A 20938-nucleotide genomic window follows, 5' to 3' on the forward strand; every position below is an offset into this window, starting at 1 on the left:
AGTTATTCTGTTCCATCCAGTAACATCAAATCACAGCTCCGTGACTACAGGACCAGAGGTTTGTGTTATCACTGTTATCTTTAATGTGCTGATTGCGTGGCACAGAGTTCAGTATGTCAGAGGAAGTCGGGAGGAGATGGACTAATGAATATCTGTCAAACATCACCCATAGACACTTGTTTCCAGAGTACCAGTGTGTGAGTGTGAAGCAGTGTGATGATCTTTCCATAAACTGCACAGGAAACACATTCATTGCTCTAAATCAAATGTTAAACTCTAAAATGCACTGCATGGATGAAGATCATTTTGTAGGAGATTTCTTTAGAGATTTTCTTTATTTGGGATTCGATATTTAAAGAACAAGATGCAAGAAAACATTTGGCAAGCGTGACATGTTTGTATTACAGAGGCTTGAGCACAAGTAGGATAAAATGTACAACAACAGAATTAACAGATTGTAGCTAAATACTTAAAAACCTCATAAAACCTCTTTTGAAAATACCCTCTCTAGACTCTGTTGGATAATTTTAGAACCATTTCCAAACTCAATGTACTGTATCCATAAATTAAACGCTGGATGCCATAGAACTTCCTGCAGCTAAATGGGCAAAAGACAGAATAATCATGACTGGTTCTGATGCGTCCAACACACTCACAGCAACACTTATTAATGGCTACCTATATCAATTTGTAAAATAGATTTTATTTGATGTTGCTGTCCAATCTGGGCTCATGCCACTGTATATTTCAAATGTCCTCACATCGTACGAGCAGGTCGTAACCCGAGGTCCTCAGCCGAGGCTCTGCTATCCCACAATCCTGTCTTTGGAACAGTATCTCTTTCAGGCTTTTCCTGTGCCTCCACACCTCCACTTTGAGCATTTGTTGTCTTTCATAATTATTTAAATTATCTTGTCTCAGTGATCATTTTAAATGTAATTTATTTTTTATATTAGCTTTAATTGGCTGATTTTTCATTCTCTTTATTACTCATTTGTATCTCCTTTTACTTTTGTCTCTTGTAACTTTCTTTAGAAAGATGCCTTATAAAAAGTTATTATCATTTTTTTAAAATTCAACCATTTCCCATTTTTAATAACATTCATTTAGCAATATAATATTTAATGATTAGTCTCATAACTACATTAGCTAATTGATTTAATTGTGTAATTGTGTTGCTAATGGGAATAATTTAAGTCTTTCTAAAGTAAAAGTCAGACTATTCCCTTTAGCAGTTAATCACTTCTGGCTTTAGCAGGCTTCATGGCCATTGTGGACTTTGCAGATCTTGCTGCAGTCCATATAACCCAACAATGTGCGACAAATGAGGGCTGTGTTCTTCCAACGGTGCTGCCACTGAAATGGGATACAAAAACATCTCCTCACCAAAAGCCAAAGTGGGATGCATGTCAGGACCTGGGGGAGGACACATTATAAATAAATCAAATTGGTAAAAAGATGAGATGCTTGATGTCAGACTGTGTCACATACCACTCAATGCGGACATGCTGGCAGCACCAGCTGATGTGGCATGGACTCTGTAGGGTGATGCTGGGATGTCATCACCTCCATATTTTATAATGATGGTGTACCAGCCGTCACGGTTGGGGACGTATGATACCCGGTATGTACCGTCCCCGTTGTCATGGATGCGGGCCTGCTTATCTTTACCACCCTGGTCCTGAAGAGGAAGGAACGGAAGTTAAAGTGATATCTGTTTTACCGTATGTATATAAGTGTGTCTGATACAGACCACGACGAGCACGCTCAGTTCACCCTGGCCAGCATCTTTAGCGTCAATGTTAAACTCAGCTGGAAATGTGGCAGAGACACTGCTAGTCAGCCCAGGGCCGCTGGCTCGTACTTTGCTGGCATCGTAAGTGGACAGAATCCAAAACCTGAAGAGACCGAAAGATCAGAGACAATCAGCACAGACTCTGATTCTCAGGGCACAACAGTATGAACCACAGCAGCAACCAGATATGAAAAGGCCCAGATATTTTAGCTACAACCATCTGACCAGTTTATGCCAACTGGCAAGAGATATTTCTTTACTGGTGTCCGTTTAAATCCAGAATATTATTTAAAATCCATCTCCTCACATACACGGTCCCAAATAATCAGTGTTCATCTTACCTTAAAGACCTGATAGTACCACATCACCCCATTAGAGTACTTTACTCTCACACCGCAGGCTTACTTGTTGTTCCTAGAATAATATAAGTAGAGTTGGAGGCAGACCCTTCAGCTTTCAGGCACCACCTCTGTGGAGCCAGCTCTCAGATTGGACTGGGTAAACAGAAACCCTCTCTACTTTTAAGATTGGGCATAAAACTTTGTTTTTGGCAAAGCTTATGGTTAGGGTGTGATCAGGTGACCCTGAATCCTCCCTTTGTTACGCTCCAATAGGTCTACGTGTTTCTTCTTCACTCACCTTGTGTTTATACCCCGCTCTACATCTAATCATTAGTCATTATTAATCTCTGGCTCTCTCCCACAGCATGTCTTTTGTCCCGTCTTCCTCCCCTTACCCATACCCAGTCACACCAGATGGCTGCCCCTCCCTGAGCCTGGTTCTGCAGGAAGGTTCTTCCTGTTAAGAGGGTTTTACCTTTGCACTGTCGCCTTCATTTGATCGTTGAATAGACAAATCAGAAGCACAACCTCTAAATTAGTTATTCATTATCACACACAAAAAGATTCTGATGCTGAACTTTTTACTGTGTCTAATTTTGAAAGGTGCTGAATAAAAAAAAGTGAATTTTAACCCACCTCAAAATAAATTGTACAAAGAAGAAAAGACAGGACTATGTACTTCATCCAATACTAAAAAAGGCCCAAAACGTAGATCATCAGATGGCCCACATCAGATTAAACCCAGTGAGAATTAAGTCATCAAAGCAGGTAATAATAGTATCCTAACACTATCAGTCATTTGTATTTTTCTCCTAAATCCCAAACCCAGTAGATTTTTTGTTAGTATTCTCAGGAATATTGACCTTACTGGAGTCCACCACACCCTTTAGTGGGAATTCCTGTAGACAGAAAAATTGGATACCTTTCTGGCTTGTCAGGAGACTGATGCCTCTCACTGGTCAGATCTTCGGAGACAGAGCGTTCTGGATGACCAGCGTTTGGAGTCCCAGGAGCGTAAAAAACCACCCCCTTCATCTTGTTCCAGATGTTGTAAGTCAGGTTTCCCAGGTGCTTAGCCATATCTATAAGAGCTTCTGAGACCAGCGGTGGATCATCCGTTGAGGAATACTGCTCGACACTTTTCAGTGTAGCGCTGTAGTTCTGCAGGAATGAGACATCTTCAGCTCTCAGCACTTCCTCTGCAGCTCCTATTGTTTGTAAAAGAGATGGCATCTCTCTGCTCAAAGCCGCAGTCTTCTCCTTCATCTTCTGACTCTTCTCTTGCTCTTCCTTCTTCAAAGCGGTGAGCCTGACCTTCTCTTCCTCGTGTAGAAACTGGTGAAACTTCTTAAACTGCTCCTTGATTTGTTTCTCTATGTGTTGATCTTGGAATTTTATGCGTTGCTGTGTTATATCAAAGTTTTCTTGCACTTTTTGGAAGACCTTCAGTTTGTCCTGTAATGGTTCCAGAGATTTCTGAAGCGCTTTCTTGTGATCCTGCACAGCCTCATCAATGGGTTTGAACTTGTGGTCGACGTGTGCTCTCGAATCACGACAGATGACACAGGCTGGCTCCTGATGGTCCAGACAAAAGAGTTTGAGTTTCTCAAAGTGCAGACTGCACAGAACCTCAGACTCCACTGAAGCACTCTGATCTCTCTCCTGCAAGTAGGCCTCAGCGTGGTTCTTTAGGACCAAGTTACAGGGTGGGTCACTCTGTTCAGATATATTCTTACAGACTGGGCACTGCTGTTCCAGCTTCTGTGCCCACCAGTCCTTCAGACACATCTTGCAGAAGCTGTGGCTGCATGACAGGAAAATGGGATCCCTAAAGATATCATGGCAGACGGGGCAGGAAAGATCCTCCTCGGACTGGAAAGACATCTTTTATCAGAGAGAAGCTGAAAACACAGGTTTTCCTTGTCGTCGTCTCTGTGTCGGTCTTCGGTCTTTAAGCTGAAGCTTCTCTCTCGCACTGCTTGTGCTTTTCTCAGAGGAAGAAGAAATTTCTGGTTTGGATAACCAGCTACAGATTGCAGTTTAACCAGAACAAAGGTGCGTTTTGTTAACCAACAACTGCGAAAAATATTTAGATGGTAGATGTGTCACTTATTTAATGTTTAACAGTGATTGCGAGGTACTGTCAGTCGATCAGAGCTCGTTAATAGTTCATCCAATGTGGGAGAAAGTTAGAAAACTAAAACGTGACATTCCTGGCAGTGAGTTTGCTTCAAACTTGTTCATGATGCCTTTAACACAGCTGTTATCAAATATTGCTTTAGCAGTTTGAGACGATCCTTAGGCACAATAGAACTATGGTTGCTATGTAAGTAACAACAATCACTGCATAAGATGTGTTACACAAATTGTCAAACAATATAAAGGCAGAAACATGCTGCAATTATTTCCTAATAAAGAACCAAGATTTCTGAAATGTGTATAGTTAATTACCTTTGCCATCAAGTGAAGGTGGGTGGGTCTTTTTTTATATTAAGGCCCCCCCACTATCACATCAAACATTAGCTCCAACAGGCACAGATGGGTTTTTAATAGAAGAGGGAAATAAAAACACCACTCACCAAGCAATTTCCATAATACCCGAAACAATGAGATTTTCTGCTCTTACCTTTAAAGTACAATAATGTGCTTCTTGTAAACTAAGTCTTTACCTTTAAATGGCACTGGATAGATGAAGGTCATTATGCAGGGATTTCTTTAGCTCTGGGTGGAAAGGATATTTAAAGTACGTACTTAATTTGTAATAAATTGGTCCAAAAATACTAAAATATATTTTCAGCTATTTTTTGTGACAGCATGTGACATATTGAGGAAAGAGGATCCCGTTTATGAAAAATTAGTGGATTATGGGATATTGACAGAGTACAATCAGAGAATTTATGCTACAATGAGGAATTAATAGGTGCGTCAATAAAATTTAAACTTAAAACCCAATGCAAATAATAAATTTTTCTCTTGCTCCTCTATTCATTTCTAATCCTGCCCACTCTGGTCACTCCAGCACAAATCATGGCACCATAATCCTGCTATACAAAATGAGGCACACCAACATTTGGCACTAAAGACAGTCGTAAAAACTCCTGCCTGCCAAATAAAAGGCAGCTTTCCACTTGCATTGTGTGCCAATCCAATAAAACTGGAAGACAGCCGGAGACATGACATCAATGAAATGAAACACTTAACTCCGACGTTCTAACTGTTCTTTATTTTAATTATCAAATGTACATCATATCTCAGGGTCTAGTTTCACATTAAAACACCAATTCCCCAATACAAAATGAGAAGCTTCCCCTTAAACCCCACAAACAAAAAACCCCACAACTTTCATCTCTTAAGTATCAAAAGTAGCAGTGATAAGGCAACATTAAATTCATGTAGATTTTCAGATTTACACAAAAACTAAAGTTCTGGCCTTTAATTTTCCATCTTAGATCTGTTTTCAATCAAAACTGAGTCAGATCTGCTCGTATGAAAATACAAGAAGAAACAAGCGAGAAGACAGGAGGACATCTAAACTCCAGCACATAATTAAGTAGTCTGTTGAACAGTGCAGGAAACAGTAGTGTGAAGGCATCTTAAACAATCATTGACTCGTTATGGCAACCTTTAGTACACGTAGGACTCTGGCAGCTAGTTTAGGCGCAAGAAACATTAAACATCAGTAGTTGGCGTACAGTTTGACAGTTTAGTTTGTCTTGGAGTAAATTAATGACACGGACAACAAACAAACAAAAAAAAAAAAACAACTCAAAGACAAATCCAGTTCTCCTTTTTTGAGATGTTTGAGATGATCACTTTTCTTTTTTCCATCACAGTGGTTCAGTAATTTTGTTGAGGAAAGGTTCTGCACAGATGTGGTGATAACCGCCCGGTTCCCAGCTAAACCAGTAGCATATTCTCTTCATCATGCATTTAAACTATAGGAAACCTCATGTCAAGGTGAAATTCCAGTTATGCATATATATTTTTGCACATAGGTATTTAAAAGCTTCGGATCTACTTGTTTCACTTCAAACTTAACATATTCAGTTCAATACCAGCTGATGTGCAGGTGCATTAACTACCTGTGTAAAACCAGCAAACGTTAATTCACGAATCTAGGATAAAAATTCAAGTGCAAAATGAGCCAATTGAAAATTGCAGGGCAGTTTTAAATCAACAGATTTTAGATCTTTTACCTTCAGTCAGTTCAATCTAGTAAACTAGAGTACATCTACCAGTCCTCTTCAATGATTCACTACCAGAAAAGTGTCTAAGAGTTCAAAGTCTCTATTCAGTGGTGCATTTATTTTCTCTGTTTTTTTAATTCTGGCATTGTTCTATATCAAGGAGAAACATTTCAAAATGTAAATGAGTTGCTTCAGAAAACCCTCAAAAATCATCTGATTTGAGCTGAAAACAAAGTTAGCAGAGAAAACGTTGCTCAGCAGCTTGTTCACTGGGCAGTTATTTGTAGTGCAGCTAATGTGTCTTAACTCAAATGGGGATGCAAAATGGTGCCGGAGGAGAGACGGAAAGTTTCTTGGCTCATCAGGGGACGGCGACGTGGAAGGGGGAGCCCGGGATGTGGTCCTCACCCCACTTGACCACCAGGATGTAGTTGCCCCGTTCCTTCAGCACGTAGCTGACGTTGTACTGCAGGTTGCCCATGTGTTTGACCAGCACCTCATCACAGGGGACCTGCGGGCCGTGCACACCCACCAGAAGCATGTTCCTACCTGGGAGGAGGTAGAAGAACATGTATGATAGCAAATTAATCTTTAAATATGTGACTTTTCATCTTTGTGAGTTTTAACCTGTGCACTGAAAGGAAATACTTAAATTATTCTCTTAAAAGATGGCTTCTACACGCAGTTCCTCCGTACCTGCTTTGCTGCAGTCGACAGTGAAGTTGCTCCTCTGGCCCACAAAGCCCTTGCTCAGGCCAGCTCCTCGGCTCACCACCTTGCTGGCATCGGAGTCACCCAGCCTGGGCATGGCGCTCTGCGTGAAGCTGCTGGATGCCCGAATTGCCGGATCCAGTGTCAGGGTTGATGTCTCGCTGGCGTTTGTTACATTCACAAGGCGAGGACCTGAAAGGCAGGAAAAAAGTTTAACTTTACCATGTGGTGCAGGCAGATTCAACAGCCATTTCTTGTTATGAACCGCTGCCAGAGAGGTTATGTGAAGTCTGCAGTTTTCGATCCAGCAGTTTATATTGCTTTAAAACCAGAATTTGGGCTTGGATGAACTTGAAAAGTGATCCAAATCTGAATCACGGAACATTTGTAACCAGCTTTAACTAAGAGCAGCATTTTACCTGTGACTTTGGCCTTGAAGGGACTCCCAGTGATGTGGTTTGGGCCTCCGTATTTAATGCTGATCAGGTAGTTTCCAGGTGCCATGGGAGTGTACTGCACCTTGTAGCCTTCGGGAACCTCCTGACAGTCCATCTTTACTTTTGACGGGCCCTCGATGGTCACAGCCAAGGACCCGGGGCCTGCCTTAGTGTTGTTAATGATGAACTCTGACTGGGTACCTGCAAGATTTAAGAAGTGATGTTTTGTTGAACAACTCCAAGCTGGTATACATGAAAACTGAGCAGTGGATAAATCACACTGAACTTTGCTCAACTTTATGCTCTAAACAGGCTCACAGCAGTTATGAAGCGAAAAATTTAAGGCTGCAGCAGGTAAAACAGTTACTCACCTGTTGTTCCTCTCTCCAGTCCTGATCCGTATGCTGAAACCAAACCAGGCTCTCCAGTCTGTCCTGGTTCCCCGACTCGGACCTGGAAAGGACTTCCCGGGATGTGAGAGCCATTGAATTTGACATCAATGGTGTGGACGCCATTCTCCCTGGGGATGAACCGGATAGCGTACTTGTCTAGAAGACAGTACAGAAGGGTCTGTTAGCTGCAGCGATTTCATAGTATGTGCCTTTGTTCTTACTGAAGTTTCCATAAATCCTCTGGAAATCACCTTTACAATTAAAAAAAATAAACAAAAAAACCCCCAGACAGGCACGCGCGCACACACACACACACACACACACACCTCTTTCCAGCTCTGTGACGACACACTTCTCCAGAGCTCCAGAGGGACTGTGGACTTTGGCATCCATCTTGCCTTTGGCTCCATTTAGACGCACCGCAAAGGATGCTGGGTGATTCACCTTTAGACCAGACTCCTGTCGGTTTCACACAAAGTCAGTGTACAGGACGGACATTTGACGAACAGGAAAAACATCTTAAACACACACACTCTGGTTTTTGAAGATCAGAGTGCTAAAGACAAATAACTTCAGTGCATATCCTCTGCTCTACTCTTACCTGAGCTCCACTTAGTGCAACTCCAGCAGACAGACTCAGAAGGGTTAGACTGTCAGTAGATTAGTCTTATTATGAGGAAAAAATGTCATAAAGCTGATCTACTTTCTGGTTTAAAGTGTTTCCATCTCCTTGGTCTTACAGCAGTGATTCATTATTCTCATTAAGAACTGAGATCTTTATCTTCTGTCTGAACTGCAAGAGCCAAAATGAACAAACATAAATAATGCAGACAGAGCAGAAGAATGTCTCAAGCGATAGACAAAAACAAACTACAGTCTCTAAGAAGACAAGGAAGTCTGTCTGCTGCAGCTGGGACACCCAGGAGCTGATGAAACGGATGATTGTACTGTTAAAAGCCTTTAAATGAAACACAAGAGAAACACCAACAGTTCCACACCAGACAAAGCGAGGGATGACCAGAGCCAGGCAAAACTGCACGGACGACTTCCTGACCACAGGTACCCAAACTCAGCCACTCGAAAGAGCTTTTTACTTTACATTACATAATAAATCTAGTACAAACCTGTGAAACAGTGGCCACCCTTAAGATAAAATGCACATAAAACTCAATTTATAAAAGAAATTTCTTCATCGTCTACATGATAAAGTCCTTCAACCCAACAAGCATCTGGAAGCTTTGCTGGGATGTCTGCCATTCAAACCCCAATTACCATGTTTATACTGTAGTATCTAAAAGTCCACACCTGACAAACCCACACCTGTATTATAATTACATTAAATACTAAAAACTGAACACTTTCAAACAATTAATAAGAGCTAAACTAAAATGAGTAAACCCACTCAAGACACCAAGTGAACCTAAAGCGGACTGAACCCTTTTTTTAGTCAAAGTGGAAACTGTATGCGTTTGCCTGGCTGTGGTCATATCCATGAGATCAGTTGCATAAAGAACTTTAGTTTAACCTGAGTATCTGTGCAGCTGTTGAGGATCGACTGACTCGGGCTGTTTAAGATGTCGCTTTGAATCCAATTTAAAATCAATGATTAACAGCCCAAACCATTCGAGTCCCTGCTTTGGTAATGAAGTCACATTTTTATGCAACTGCCTCATCACCGCCCTTTAATCAAGCAGGGCAGGCTGGGTGGGGAGGTGTCTCCTCATGCCTCACCTGAAGACCCGCAACAGAGAGGCGACGGGCGTCGTTCACTGGAGCGACAACAGGAACCAGGTAGGGGCTGTCGGGTATGTGCTGGTCGTTAAACTTCACCGAAACCTCATAATCACCTGGAAAAGGAGGTGGGAAGATGGAAACTCAGTCTAACACATCAGCAAACAGCCAACAGGTAAAGCGTGAGCGTGTGTGAATCATCTACCAGGCTCCTGAGCGACGTAAGAAATGCCGCAGGATCCGTCCTTGCGGTCATCGAAGGAGATCTCAGCCCTGCTGGGTCCCTCCACGGCAACCGACAGACCACCAGCTCCTGCCTCTCTCGTCCAGATCGTGAATTCAGCTGGTGAAAAGATACAAGAAAACTGAACATTCACAAGGCACAGATCCTTCTCCATCAGTCCACATTTTAAAAGTAAAAACCAATGTAGCACTGTGTGAAACTTTATTTAACAACAGTGTTGCCTGTGGCACAGAGGAACAGGATGAGTTTCTTTAATTTTGACATTTAATGGACAGACTTTTGGATCCGGTGTTCTGTGCGTACCTGGCTCTCCTGCCAGTGCTCCCTCCAGTCCTGGACCTCCGGCCCTCACCTTGCCAGCCCCGCCCTCACCCAGCGGCCCCACAGTGAACTGGAAGGGGCTGCCTGGCACGTGCACGCCCCTGTACTTGACGCTCACGCTGTGCACGCCCATCTCAGTGGGCACGAAGCGCACACAGTAGGCGTCGTTACCCGTGGCCACGAGCTCTGCTGGCTGACTGGCTCCAGAGGGGGAGGTGACCTCAGCAGTGACGTCCTGCATGTCGATCGCTGAGAAGAGAGGAAGGAGACATTTATACATTTACATTTGTGTGCATTTGTTGACTGATTCACCACATGATCATTCATGAGTTCGTCATTTTATTTGTTATTCAGATCAAATTAAAGCTGAAACATACCAGAACCGGTTGCTGTGACCGTAAGGACAGGCATGGCAAATGAGAAAAGGAAAAGGGAGGTTTAAGGAAATTTAACTCAAATTAAACTGTGCTACGACCTCCAAGAGACATAATCAGAAGTAACACAAGGTCCTTCATACAGTGAACAACTGCGAGGTTGCTTGCACAGTGCAAACTTTACCATCCAGTTCACAACTTACTGATCAAATGCAACCGTGCAAGTTACCCAAAAACACCTGCCTTGAGGGTCACAAGGGTTGCTTTTATACATCTTTAACCAGTTGTCTTTATCAATATCATAACACAAAAATAAAAACTAAACTAAAGTTCCCCTAATCTTATATTGGTGCTGCTGTAGGTAGGAGCAGCCAAGCACTCCCTTGTTGCGTGTGTGATGCAGAAAAATTACTCTGTATCAAAACAAACTGATAAAAGATGAAGTGGAATCTTTCATGCCCACTTAAAAAAAATAAAGCAGTTAAAGCTAGTTTTACAACGCACCCTCCACCCTAGCACTGCGTCCCAAATAGGGGGCATCAACAACCCAAACACCCCTCACTGCTCTGGCTCCCCCTGCCAGCACCAGACCGGAGAGGCCAGAGACTAGCCGGACACAGCCAGGAGACAGGTTCTGATTCCGGGTAGCAGCAGAGGATTGAGTCATGGGAACGCTGGATCTTCCAGACCACCAGAGAGAGCAGTAGGAGCGGTAGGTGGTGTGAGAAAGGAGCTGCCGAGACAGGACGAGGAGGAACCAGCTCACTGGAGGAAAAAGATGAGGAAGAGAGCATACAGAGGAAGGGAAAGGATTGAGGGGTAGGAGAAGGGAACAAGGCAGTAGAGGAGGAAACGAGGAGAAGCTGAGGAGAAGGAGAGACATGATTGACAAGAGAGAAGAAAAAAGTAAAAGATCGATGAAAGATAAAAGGCAGACAGGAAATAAGATGAGTGAAAAGTTCTCATAGAAAGGGAATGATAGAACAGGGAAATAAGAAAAGTTAAATGTCAAAGAGACTACAGACTACAGAGCAGCAGCGAGGAAAACTGGGAAAAGCTGGAGTTTCAGACAGAGCAGCTCTGATCTACTTAAAGAGACGGCCCAAAACAACAAAAATCCATTTGGTTCTATTTTTCCTGAAGTTTGTGTTACACACGCGCAACATCATGAACATAGTCACCAAACGTCTGTGTACCTGGTATCTTTAGGCTGAGGTCGCACACACTCCCGACACTGGCGACAGACGCCGCCTTCTGTCGTCTGGTGATGCTCTCCCGAATACGACCCTCACCCGTCACCCTCACTGTGAACGGACTTCCTGTTGACGCCACACGTTCGTTAAGTTGCACGCTTCATTAGAACACTGAACAAACTGTTTTTCAGCTACTTTTGCTCCTCTCTACCTGGCACGTGCTCCTCAGCGAAGCGGATTGAGACGATGTAGTTTCCAGGTTCGGTCGGACAGTAAGTGACTCTACAGGTCCCGTCCTCCATGTCCCCTGTTTGGATGTCTACTTTACTGGGACCTTCAATGGACAGAGCCAGACCGCCATAACCTGGAAACAGATCGCCATCATTGGCATTGATGTCATTATTATTAGTGCTTCAAAGGAAGAATTTTGAGTTTATATTAGAAAATAAATGCATTGTTTAGAACAGGCTGACACTGACCTGCCTCCCGCGTGTCGACTATAAAGCTCGAGTTGCTGAAGGTGGTTCCCTGGACGAGGCCGTCACCGTGAGCTTTGACTCGACTGGCGTCGCCAATCTCAGACTGGACGACCATGATGGTGATGGGACTGTTGGCGACATGACGACCATTCTTCAGGATGCTGACCTGGTGCTCGCCCACTTCCCGGGGGATGAAGGAGATACCTGTGAGGAGGAGAAACGAGTTGAAGGTGAGAGGAGCAATTTCGGTAAATGTTGGACTCATTTGTTTCAAATGTGCCTTTGTGGATCTTACCGATGTGGTTGTTGGCCATCCTCTTCAGCAAGCAGGGCTCGTCACGTCCAGAGGGCGACCTGATGCTGGCGCTGAGCAGGCTGAGGTCCGTCTCATTGATGTCCAGAGAGAAATCTGCAGCCGAGCCCAGTTTGACCTGAGAGCGCCGCTGGTTGTCCTCTGAAAGACGAACAGAAGTAAGAAGGTAAAGTGTTAGATGACAAAATATAGCAAACCCAGTGTAGACTACAGTGGCTAAATTATTGAGACGAGAACTGCAAAAACTCATTTCTTTAACGTTTCAAAAAAAAAAAAAAAATCTGATTTCATGTCTACATCAGTAGCAAAATAATCACTTGTTTAAACAAGCTCAACTTTTTTAAACAAGTGAGCTAACAAGCTACACTGGTAGACAATTTATAGTACTAATATTGTGCATTGGTGCCTGACCGGTAATCCTGGCAGTGAACGGGCTGCCAGCAATGTGCTCGTCATTGTATTTGACCAGGATGTTGTAGTCTCCTGACAGCGTGGGCAGGTAGCTGACAGTGCAGGTCCCGTCTTTGTTGTCCACACAGCTGATCTCTGCTTTGGACGGACCCTCGATAGCCAGGTCCAGACCTCCTGGAGAGAGAGACGGGCTTGGTCAGCGAGACTGAACTGAGTCAAAACACACTGTTAAATAATGAAAAATAAAATGTATAACCCGTACCTTCAGAGGCGTCCTCTGTGAAGACTGTGAAGGTAGCCAACTTGTTGGCGACACCATAACTCAGACCAGGACCGTAAGCTGTGACGTTGGGACTGCTGGCGTGATTCACATAGAACTGAAGGGGAGATTCTGCAACACAGAGTGAACCTAGTTACAGCAAACTAAGTTTGCAGCACTAGTAATAATACTGTGAAATTCATGAGCCCTCGGTAAACCCAACCAGCCACTTCAGAACTCAATTCATACACCCCACCAAGATTTATCCTGACAAACCGAGGCCCCTGTGAGGAGCAAGCTCAGTAGTTATCACTATAAGGGGTCTAGTCATGGTGCTAATGCCACATGAGTGTATGTGTTTACCTGGGATGTGTGTGCCGTTGTATTTGATGTGCATCTCGTGCAGACCGGCCTCAGTAGGAGAGTACTGCACTGTGACCGTCCCATCCAGGTTGTCTGTGATTAGAGGCTGAGCGGATTTACCTGAAGGCATCAACACCTCACCTGTAAGAGAAGTTTCTTGATTAGCCATTTTTATAATGGAAGAGTCAGACTGTCCATTTATTGGTCAGTGTCTTAAACTCTGATCCCCTTTAACATATTAGTTTGTACAGACTGTGTCATTTCTAATAACTAAACTGATTATATTAACCCATGAATGTCTCATCCACATTTCAATTTACTGGTTACTCACATCTGTCGATTCACACAAAAAAAAAAATATACTGCTGCAGGTGGCAGAGTATGCAGGTTTTATACCGCAGAGAAAGCCAGAAAGCTGAAAATGTGTCCTCAGCCTCTGCTGATCTGAATAAATTGCATTTCTTGTGTTTAATCACTTACTGTGTGCAGTGAAGTTTTAAATAACTTATGAAACTTTTTCTAGAATTGCTGGTGCTTTTTTTGTTATGATAAAACCTTGTGTCTCTCAACACCTCAAATAAGCACAAATTCACTGAGACCATCCACCCCTTTCTTCCTTACCGGTGATTTCTCCCTTCCTGAGTGCGAAAGGAATCACCATGTCGAAAGGTCTGAAGCCACTGCCGTTAACGCTCGTACCATCTAGCTGGTAGCTTTCAGACTTCACCTGAATACAAGACAGGCACAAAGACAGACTTTAGCATGTCAGTGAGGGGGGAAAAAATAAAATAAAATGTTCTCAGCAACCTGAAATGCAAGCATGCTGCCTCCAAGCCCCGCCCACACAAGGGCATCCTGAAAAGGAGTTGTGCAATGAAGGAAGGATGAGGAAGGAAGAGGTGGATGACTATGATGATGGGGTGACTCTGATGCAGCCACAGTGATGAAGAGTGCACCAAGAAAGAAGAGGAGCAAAGGTTACCACCACAACAGCCCCCCTCCCTCAAAAACACCTTTGTGCAATGCATCTCGCACACAGATGGTGGTTTGTGAAGCGATGGCATGGAGGAAAGAAAGTGTTTGAGTGAATACACTAAGGAGTGCAGTGAGAGAGAAGTTAAGTGTTCAACCAGCAGCCATTCACCCGCAACAGAGAGGGTGTGTGGGAATATAAAGTGTGTTCTATAAATACTGTTCTCCAAACAGTGAAAAAGACGACCTAAACCACACTGCAGCACAGCCTTAACCAACCCTGGGGCCTGTACTACAAGGCAGGTTCAACATTCCCAGGATTTCTCTCTTATCTGGTTCAAGCCATCCTGACAGAGTGATCAGACTAAGCGGTCACATGAAAATGGACAGGTCTTAAGAATAAAGCCTATTCCAAAGGATGAAAGCTCTCAGCTGTCAGATTTATCAGTATCAACTATAATTACAATTGTATATTATCTTTCATCATAAAAGGAACATGGTGATCATTTTTAGTAGAAAAAGTCATGACGTGTGGGTTAACTGAGTGAGTGGATATCCAGTTTCATGTCACCGCTGATCCAATATGAGGCTAAAGGAATCCAGATAATAGAAAGATCCCTGCTTGAATAACTTAGTACAGCGCTCAGGTGAGCTGAAGAACATTGCAATATCTGTGTCTATAAGCTTACTGACAGACCTGCACCTCCAAAGAGCTTCTAAAACATCTGATTTCTTTTGCAGCTCACTCGAATAAAGACTAGAGTCAGTGATTATGCCCAAACTGGTAAGATGTAACCCTCCCATTACCATTATTATTCAAATCATGAACCAATTAATGTTTCTAACCCCAGTTTAAGGCCAATTGTTCTGCTGCAGAATAAAGTTGGAATCAGATGTCTCCAAAGGACACTAACGATCTGCTGAAGGGCTTAAAAACATGTGTAAGTGTGTGTAATGGGGTACCCATGGCTTGAAGCCAGCCCCAGGGGGAGCGGCCCGTTGCTGTAGAGATGTCTGCCCTTTCATCATGGGTACCTCATCAGTAGCCTGGTGACATGACAGTAAGGATTAACACATCTCACACACATGTGGGAGTCTCTTTACACAAAGTCCATAGTTATGTTTGGAGTGGAAAACAAACACCTGCGATCACCACCAGCAGTTTCCATTAATGGCTAGAAACATCTTACGTGTTCTGTCCTTAACATTAAGAAATTACATCAAGTTCTCATATTTCCACCCACTTATCAGGCTGGAATAAACTTTTTAGGAATATAAGAGAAGAATAGCATCAATTTCCTATATTTTTGTTGCCCTCCATTTTTGAGGACCTTTTGAGGATATTTATTTATAATTAGTTATGCAAGTTTCTCTAAAGCAGAACCATTATGCATTCGGCCTTTATTGTCCAGCCAAAAATGTAGGCATCAGACTGCTCTAAACACCATCTGATATGATGTCAGATATCCCTTATATGGTCTGGGCAGGCTCTGGCTGTAAGCACAAAAGCCAACCCATTTTTTTTAATCCACTTAAAATGTAGTCCTCACATCTGATCACATCAGAGTTCAAGAAATAACATTTATCTGTCTGTGCAGCCTAAAGACAGCTGCTTTGTTAAGACTGAAATACGCATCAGTTCAAATAAAATTTCTTCCACTGTGACATGACTTGATCCCTCCCACACAAACACAAGGAAAGACGATGAAAGGCCCAATACAACGAGCAGGAAAAACAAAGAAACAAAACAAACAGTCAAACTAAGATGAGGTTAATCAGTGTACAAGGACATGTTTGATACTCTGGATGACCGCGACATCTGCTTTCAAAGTGTTTGTCTAATATGAGTTCTCTTCTCACCGTGACTTTGAAGGGACTGCGTGGGATGTTTTCCCCTCCAAAGCGGACGTAGATGACGTAGTTGCCAGGAGCTGGCGCAGTGTAGAAGATGTCAAAGGTGCCATCTTCATTCTCCAGCACCTCGGCCTCCACCTCTGTGCCATCGGGCTGAACCACCACACAGCTCACTTTCCCTTTACCAGCACCCTTTGCATTCACCACCAGACTCAGCTCCTCACCAATGGCCACAGTGGGACCCACGCCTGAACCTGGGAGAAGTACACGTTGTGAATTAATCAGACTCCTAAAAATAAATGAGATTCCTTCTGTCAGACTCCGATCACATACCGGTCACGGTGCACTTGCTGGCATCACCAGTTGCTGTGGCACGGACTCTGTAAGGTGATGCTGGGATGTCATCGCCACCATATTTTATAACGATGGTGTACCGGCCAGCACGGTCAGGGATGTATGATACCTGGTATGTACCATCACCGTTGTCATGGATCCTGGGCTGCTTAGGTTTGCCATCCTGGTCCTGAAGAGGAAGGAAGTGAATAACAATCTGTGTGGGGTCGACTTTAGTGTGTGTATGCTTATGTGTGTGATACTGACCGTGATGAGCACGCTCAGTTGGCCTTGGCCAGCATCTTTAGCGTCGATATTGAACTCAACGGGGAAGCTGGCGGGGACGCCGCTGGTCAGCCCGGGGCCGCTGGCTCGTACTTTGCTGGCATCGTGAGTGGGCAGAACCCGAAACTTGAAGGGACTGAAAGATCAGAGACAGTAAAGACTGATCGACGGTATGAACCACAACAGCAAGCAGATATCAAAGGGACAAAAATTACCAGCGATAGAGTAATACAGTGTTCACCTCTGGCTGTTAGAGTGAATCGACTCAAAAGGTCTGCTTTGCATGCATTTTTATCTGGATAATCAGTCACTGTAGTTTCATATAATCTTAAATTTAGCTTAAGTCCATCATTTGAGGTGTCAGCAGTTCAATTATAAAAAACCAGAACAAATCAAATGTATACATTTTCACAAAGCTGCCCGACTCCTTCTGCTGCTGTACTGCTACAGCTGTGTACCTGTGTGGGACGTCCTCCTCAGCATATTTTACAGCCACCGAGTACGGTCCCTCCACAGACGGTGTGTAGGACACTGTGTGAGTCCCGTCTCCATTATCAGTCACTTCCGCAGGCTCTGCAATGCCTTTGGGAGCAGCGACTGCCACAGCCAGGGGCGCCACGCCGGCCTTCCTGCAGTCCACTGTGAACGATTGCGGGATATTGGCCCTGACTCCTGACGCCACTCCAGGACCAGAAACTTTGACCTTACTAGAGTCCACCACATCCTTAACTGGGACCTTAAATGGACTCCCTAAGTACAGAAAAATAAATTAGGTGTAAACACAACTAGCAAGACTCGTAGCAGAGCGTGCTGTTTGACACTTTAATGTTTGTAGCACATGCAGCAGAGACATCACAGACATGTAGACAGATGTGCAGAGTGAAGCCACCTCTTAATAAATGCTAATAAAATGCACTCCTAGATACTGGATAACTGTCTGACAACATGTCTGTGAATCACTCCACAAATGCAAAGTTACAGAGATAACAGTGCTGCAGTATCTGCTGAATGACTCTGCAGAAACAAAGTCATCGCATAAAAGTTGTCAAACAAAGAAACATGAGAACTTTTCAGACCACAGTCCAAGAAATTTAAAACTGACATCTTTAAAACATTAAGCCAAAACCCTCAACATGTCTTCAAACAACCAATAACAGCATTTTTGTAATGTCAACTAAACATTAACTGCACCTTTTATCATTAGCATCTGTTTATAGGTACAAATGAGAGAAAAGGCAACAAAGTGTTATTAAAGTGACATTAAAGATCTTTAAGAGATGAACACATGTGAAACAGCTTAGTGAAGCTGTGCTAAATTAGTTTATTCCTGTTTTTCATGTTGATGAGAACCATTCCTCCTCCATTCATGAGCCTTCTCACATTACCAGAATTAAGTCTGATTAAATTCTTCTCTCTTTCTGTTGTCAACAAATCTCAGAAAACTGACCCAAACCATCTGGATCCAGTTCCTGTTTATCTATGCCACAGAGCTCCACTGTGGTCCAGAAATACTGATCTTTCCACCCTATTTTAACCAACTCACACACAAAAGACTCAAATGTGATTAACTTGCAGTTGAAAATTGTCTCAAACAAATGAAATGCCTTCTCCATTCACTCCTTATCCAACTTTGAGTTGCAAGGGCAGCAGTCTAAGCGAAAGGTCTTAAGATGAAATACACTCAAAGAAAGTTGTTTTATAAACTACAAGGGTTGTTAAACGCAAACGCTTCAGGATGCTGAGGTGTTCCCTCAACTAGCTCAGAGAAATAATCTTTCCAGCGTGTTCTGTGTCCAGCGTGGACATGCCTGAAACACCTCACACCTCACCTGGTTTACTCTGAACTGTTTCTGAATGCTTGTCTTTCCATTTTTAAAAGGTAGGGTTTTTCCTGCACGCTTTACAGGTTTAACCATCCCCTGTGCTACAGCTTATTATGCTAGTAAGGGAACCAAAATAATAATTTTTAAAAAAAAAGATCATCTCACCAGGGATGTGTTCTCCTCCATAGGTGATGTTGACGTCATAGTTTCCTGGTGTGAAGGGAATGTACTCCACACTGCAGCTGCCATCTTTGTTGTCTGTGCAAGACATCTTAGACTCTGATGGACCCTCCACAGTGATGCCAAGGCCACCAATACCTGCCCCTCTGAAGGAACACCACATCCAAATTATTTGTACTTTATCTACCAACGGCTGTCAAAATGTTCAAATGTTTGCAGATGATACAGGATGATTTACATGATTTTATTGCCAATTTTGTCATTTGTGCACAAATGTTGTGCGCAAATGACAGAATGTTTACCTTTTGTTTGTATTGGCTTAAAAAAAAAAAAAGAAAAAGAAAAAAAAGACTGAAACAAAAAGGCATAATGCCTCGTCACACATTGTGCATTTAAAAATATAACCAAAGAGTCTTAAATTAAATATTCCCTGTAAAAGTGTAGTTTTAGTTTTCTGTCAGTTAACTATAATCTTTACTGACTCATACAGTTATCTACTTTATTGCTCCTTATTTATAAGGATATACGTGCATACTTTATTGCCCAGCAGTACCTGGTGAAGATGTTGAAGTTGTTGGGCTGGTCAGTCAGGCCTTGTTCCAGCCCGGGGCCAGTAGCCACCACCCTGCTCGGGTCACATCCCTCTGACACAGAAACCCTGAATGGGCTATTGGGAACTGGAGTGTCATCATACAGAACCTGGACGCTGTGGACGCCTAAAATAAAGATTGACACAAATGAAACGGACTTCACAACAAAAAGGTTTTATGTTGAGCAGTTCAGTTCTGACTGGAGGCGTTACCATTTTCAAAAGGAGTGTACTCGACACAGTAGGTGCCATCGGCCTTGTCTGTAACCACACAGTCTGTCAGAGCTCCAGACGGGTTCTTGACCGCCGCCTTTATGTGGTCGCCACCCCGCCGGGTCAGAGAACGAGCATCCACTGTGAACTCTGTGGTGGCTTCTCTGAAAACAGCTGGAGGGAGGGAAACAGATGAAGGCGTGTTTTAAGCAGAACTCTGACTGGGCACAAGGGGTTTTTTGATCATCACCAAACTTACTCAGGCTGTCAAGTCATCTCTACCTGTTGACTTATGAAGGAGTTTTATCAAGTTGGAAATTACCCCGATATCACAAAGAGATTTAAAAACTATACTACATAAAATACACACAGTCCCTCAACACAAAATTCTTCAATTCACAAAAAATGAAGAGAAGCATTGAATATTAACACTTCAAAGTTCAGCACAATAGTGGAGTCTCTCAATTAAACCCAGTCTGACATAAGCCATTTTATCTCCTCCCCCTGTAAGGCCACCCTATTTAAAAAAATGTTTTGTGATTGGCTGCCCCTCAATTAAACATAAGCAGGTGGGTGGAGCTTATGTACTCTCAGCGTGTGCTTGGGATGATCATATTAGGTTCATTAACCACTGTAGCGAATGCTATTAAGTTGCATAATTCACTTTCTATGACTTCTAACTTGTATAATATTCAACTGTGCAGGATAATGCAAACCAAACAGGAAAAAATAAACAGTACTGCTCAACTTGAACGCCACTCATTTAAATTATTCTTCCCAAACTGGATTTGTATCAAACTAAATATATACTGTACCTTGTCCCTCCACTCCAGGTCCAAACACTTTGACTTTGGAGGTGTCCACAGCAGGGTCCGCCATCACCTTAGCAGGGAAACCAGGGACTGTCTTTCCTCCATACTTCAGCAGCAGGGTGTACATGCCAGAAGTCAGAGGGATGTAGGTCACCGTGTAGGTCCCGTCTTTGTTATCCACAATCTCAGTCTTCGCTTTTGCACCTGGAATATGAAATTAGAATTTGTGCTACATGGAGAACCACCAAAATTTTTGCTTTAAACAGAAAACCTGGAGTTTCACCAATGAACATGTCTGTTGACAAAGCCAAACGACAGCTTTCCAG

The 20938-nt window shown here is 43.1% G+C and overlaps 2 protein-coding genes across 5 annotated transcripts in view; both read right to left on the reverse strand.

Moving 5' to 3' along the window:
• Positions 1-1483: 1483 nt before the first annotated feature.
• On the reverse strand, positions 1484-4020 carry LOC102196679 (tripartite motif-containing protein 35-like). The gene is made up of 3 exons (XM_005724745.1): positions 3059-4020; positions 1754-1898; positions 1484-1681 (listed from the first exon to the last, which is right to left on the reverse strand). The coding sequence occupies exons 1-3, from the start codon at positions 4018-4020 to the stop codon at positions 1484-1486; spliced, it is 1305 nt and encodes a 434-aa protein (XP_005724802.1).
• A 1320-nt stretch (positions 4021-5340) lies between these two features.
• flnba (filamin B a) overlaps positions 5341-20938 on the reverse strand; it is a 64811-nt gene continuing 49213 nt past the window's right edge. For 2 of the 4 annotated variants that reach the window (XM_013908594.1, XM_013908592.1), the window contains 25 exons: positions 20616-20816; positions 19801-19974; positions 19552-19714; positions 18984-19144; positions 17454-17745; positions 16978-17131; positions 16711-16900; positions 16384-16631; positions 15487-15570; positions 14173-14278; positions 13552-13692; positions 13192-13320; positions 12930-13103; positions 12501-12659; positions 12206-12409; positions 11938-12090; positions 11730-11852; positions 10142-10408; positions 9800-9937; positions 9595-9710; positions 8190-8322; positions 7843-8019; positions 7454-7672; positions 7020-7226; positions 5341-6872 (listed from right to left, as the gene is read on the reverse strand). In XM_013908594.1, the coding sequence (XP_013764048.1) occupies positions 6685-6872; positions 7020-7226; positions 7454-7672; positions 7843-8019; positions 8190-8322; positions 9595-9710; positions 9800-9937; positions 10142-10408; positions 11730-11852; positions 11938-12090; positions 12206-12409; positions 12501-12659; positions 12930-13103; positions 13192-13320; positions 13552-13692; positions 14173-14278; positions 15487-15570; positions 16384-16631; positions 16711-16900; positions 16978-17131; positions 17454-17745; positions 18984-19144; positions 19552-19714; positions 19801-19974; positions 20616-20816 (4301 nt within the window). In that variant the 3' untranslated portion in view covers positions 5341-6684. The remainder of the gene's footprint in view (positions 6873-7019; positions 7227-7453; positions 7673-7842; positions 8020-8189; positions 8323-9594; positions 9711-9799; positions 9938-10141; positions 10409-11729; positions 11853-11937; positions 12091-12205; positions 12410-12500; positions 12660-12929; positions 13104-13191; positions 13321-13551; positions 13693-14172; positions 14279-15486; positions 15571-16383; positions 16632-16710; positions 16901-16977; positions 17132-17453; positions 17746-18983; positions 19145-19551; positions 19715-19800; positions 19975-20615; positions 20817-20938) is intronic. The other 2 variants (XM_013908595.1, XM_013908593.1) reach the window with 1 other exon arrangement.

This window comes from Pundamilia nyererei, unplaced genomic scaffold (genome assembly GCF_000239375.1).
Source record: "Pundamilia nyererei isolate P.nyererei 1_Seehausen unplaced genomic scaffold, PunNye1.0 scaffold00012, whole genome shotgun sequence".
In the NCBI taxonomy this organism is placed as follows: domain Eukaryota; kingdom Metazoa; phylum Chordata; class Actinopteri; order Cichliformes; family Cichlidae; genus Pundamilia; species Pundamilia nyererei.

What these genes read in the sequence shown, in the direction of transcription:
- LOC102196679 (XM_005724745.1), bottom strand. Translation starts at nt 4,020, where the DNA reads ATGTCTTTCCAGTCCGAGGAGGATCTTTCCTGCCCCGTCTGCCATGAT. An exon ending in TCTCCTGACAAGCCAGAAAG is followed by an intron (nt 1,899 to 3,058) that starts GTATCCAATTTT and finishes CGGTCTCTTCAG; the next exon opens with GTTTTGGATTCTGTCCACTT. An exon ending in AACTGAGCGTGCTCGTCGTG is followed by an intron (nt 1,682 to 1,753) that starts GTCTGTATCAGA and finishes CTTCCTCTTCAG; the next exon opens with GACCAGGGTGGTAAAGATAA.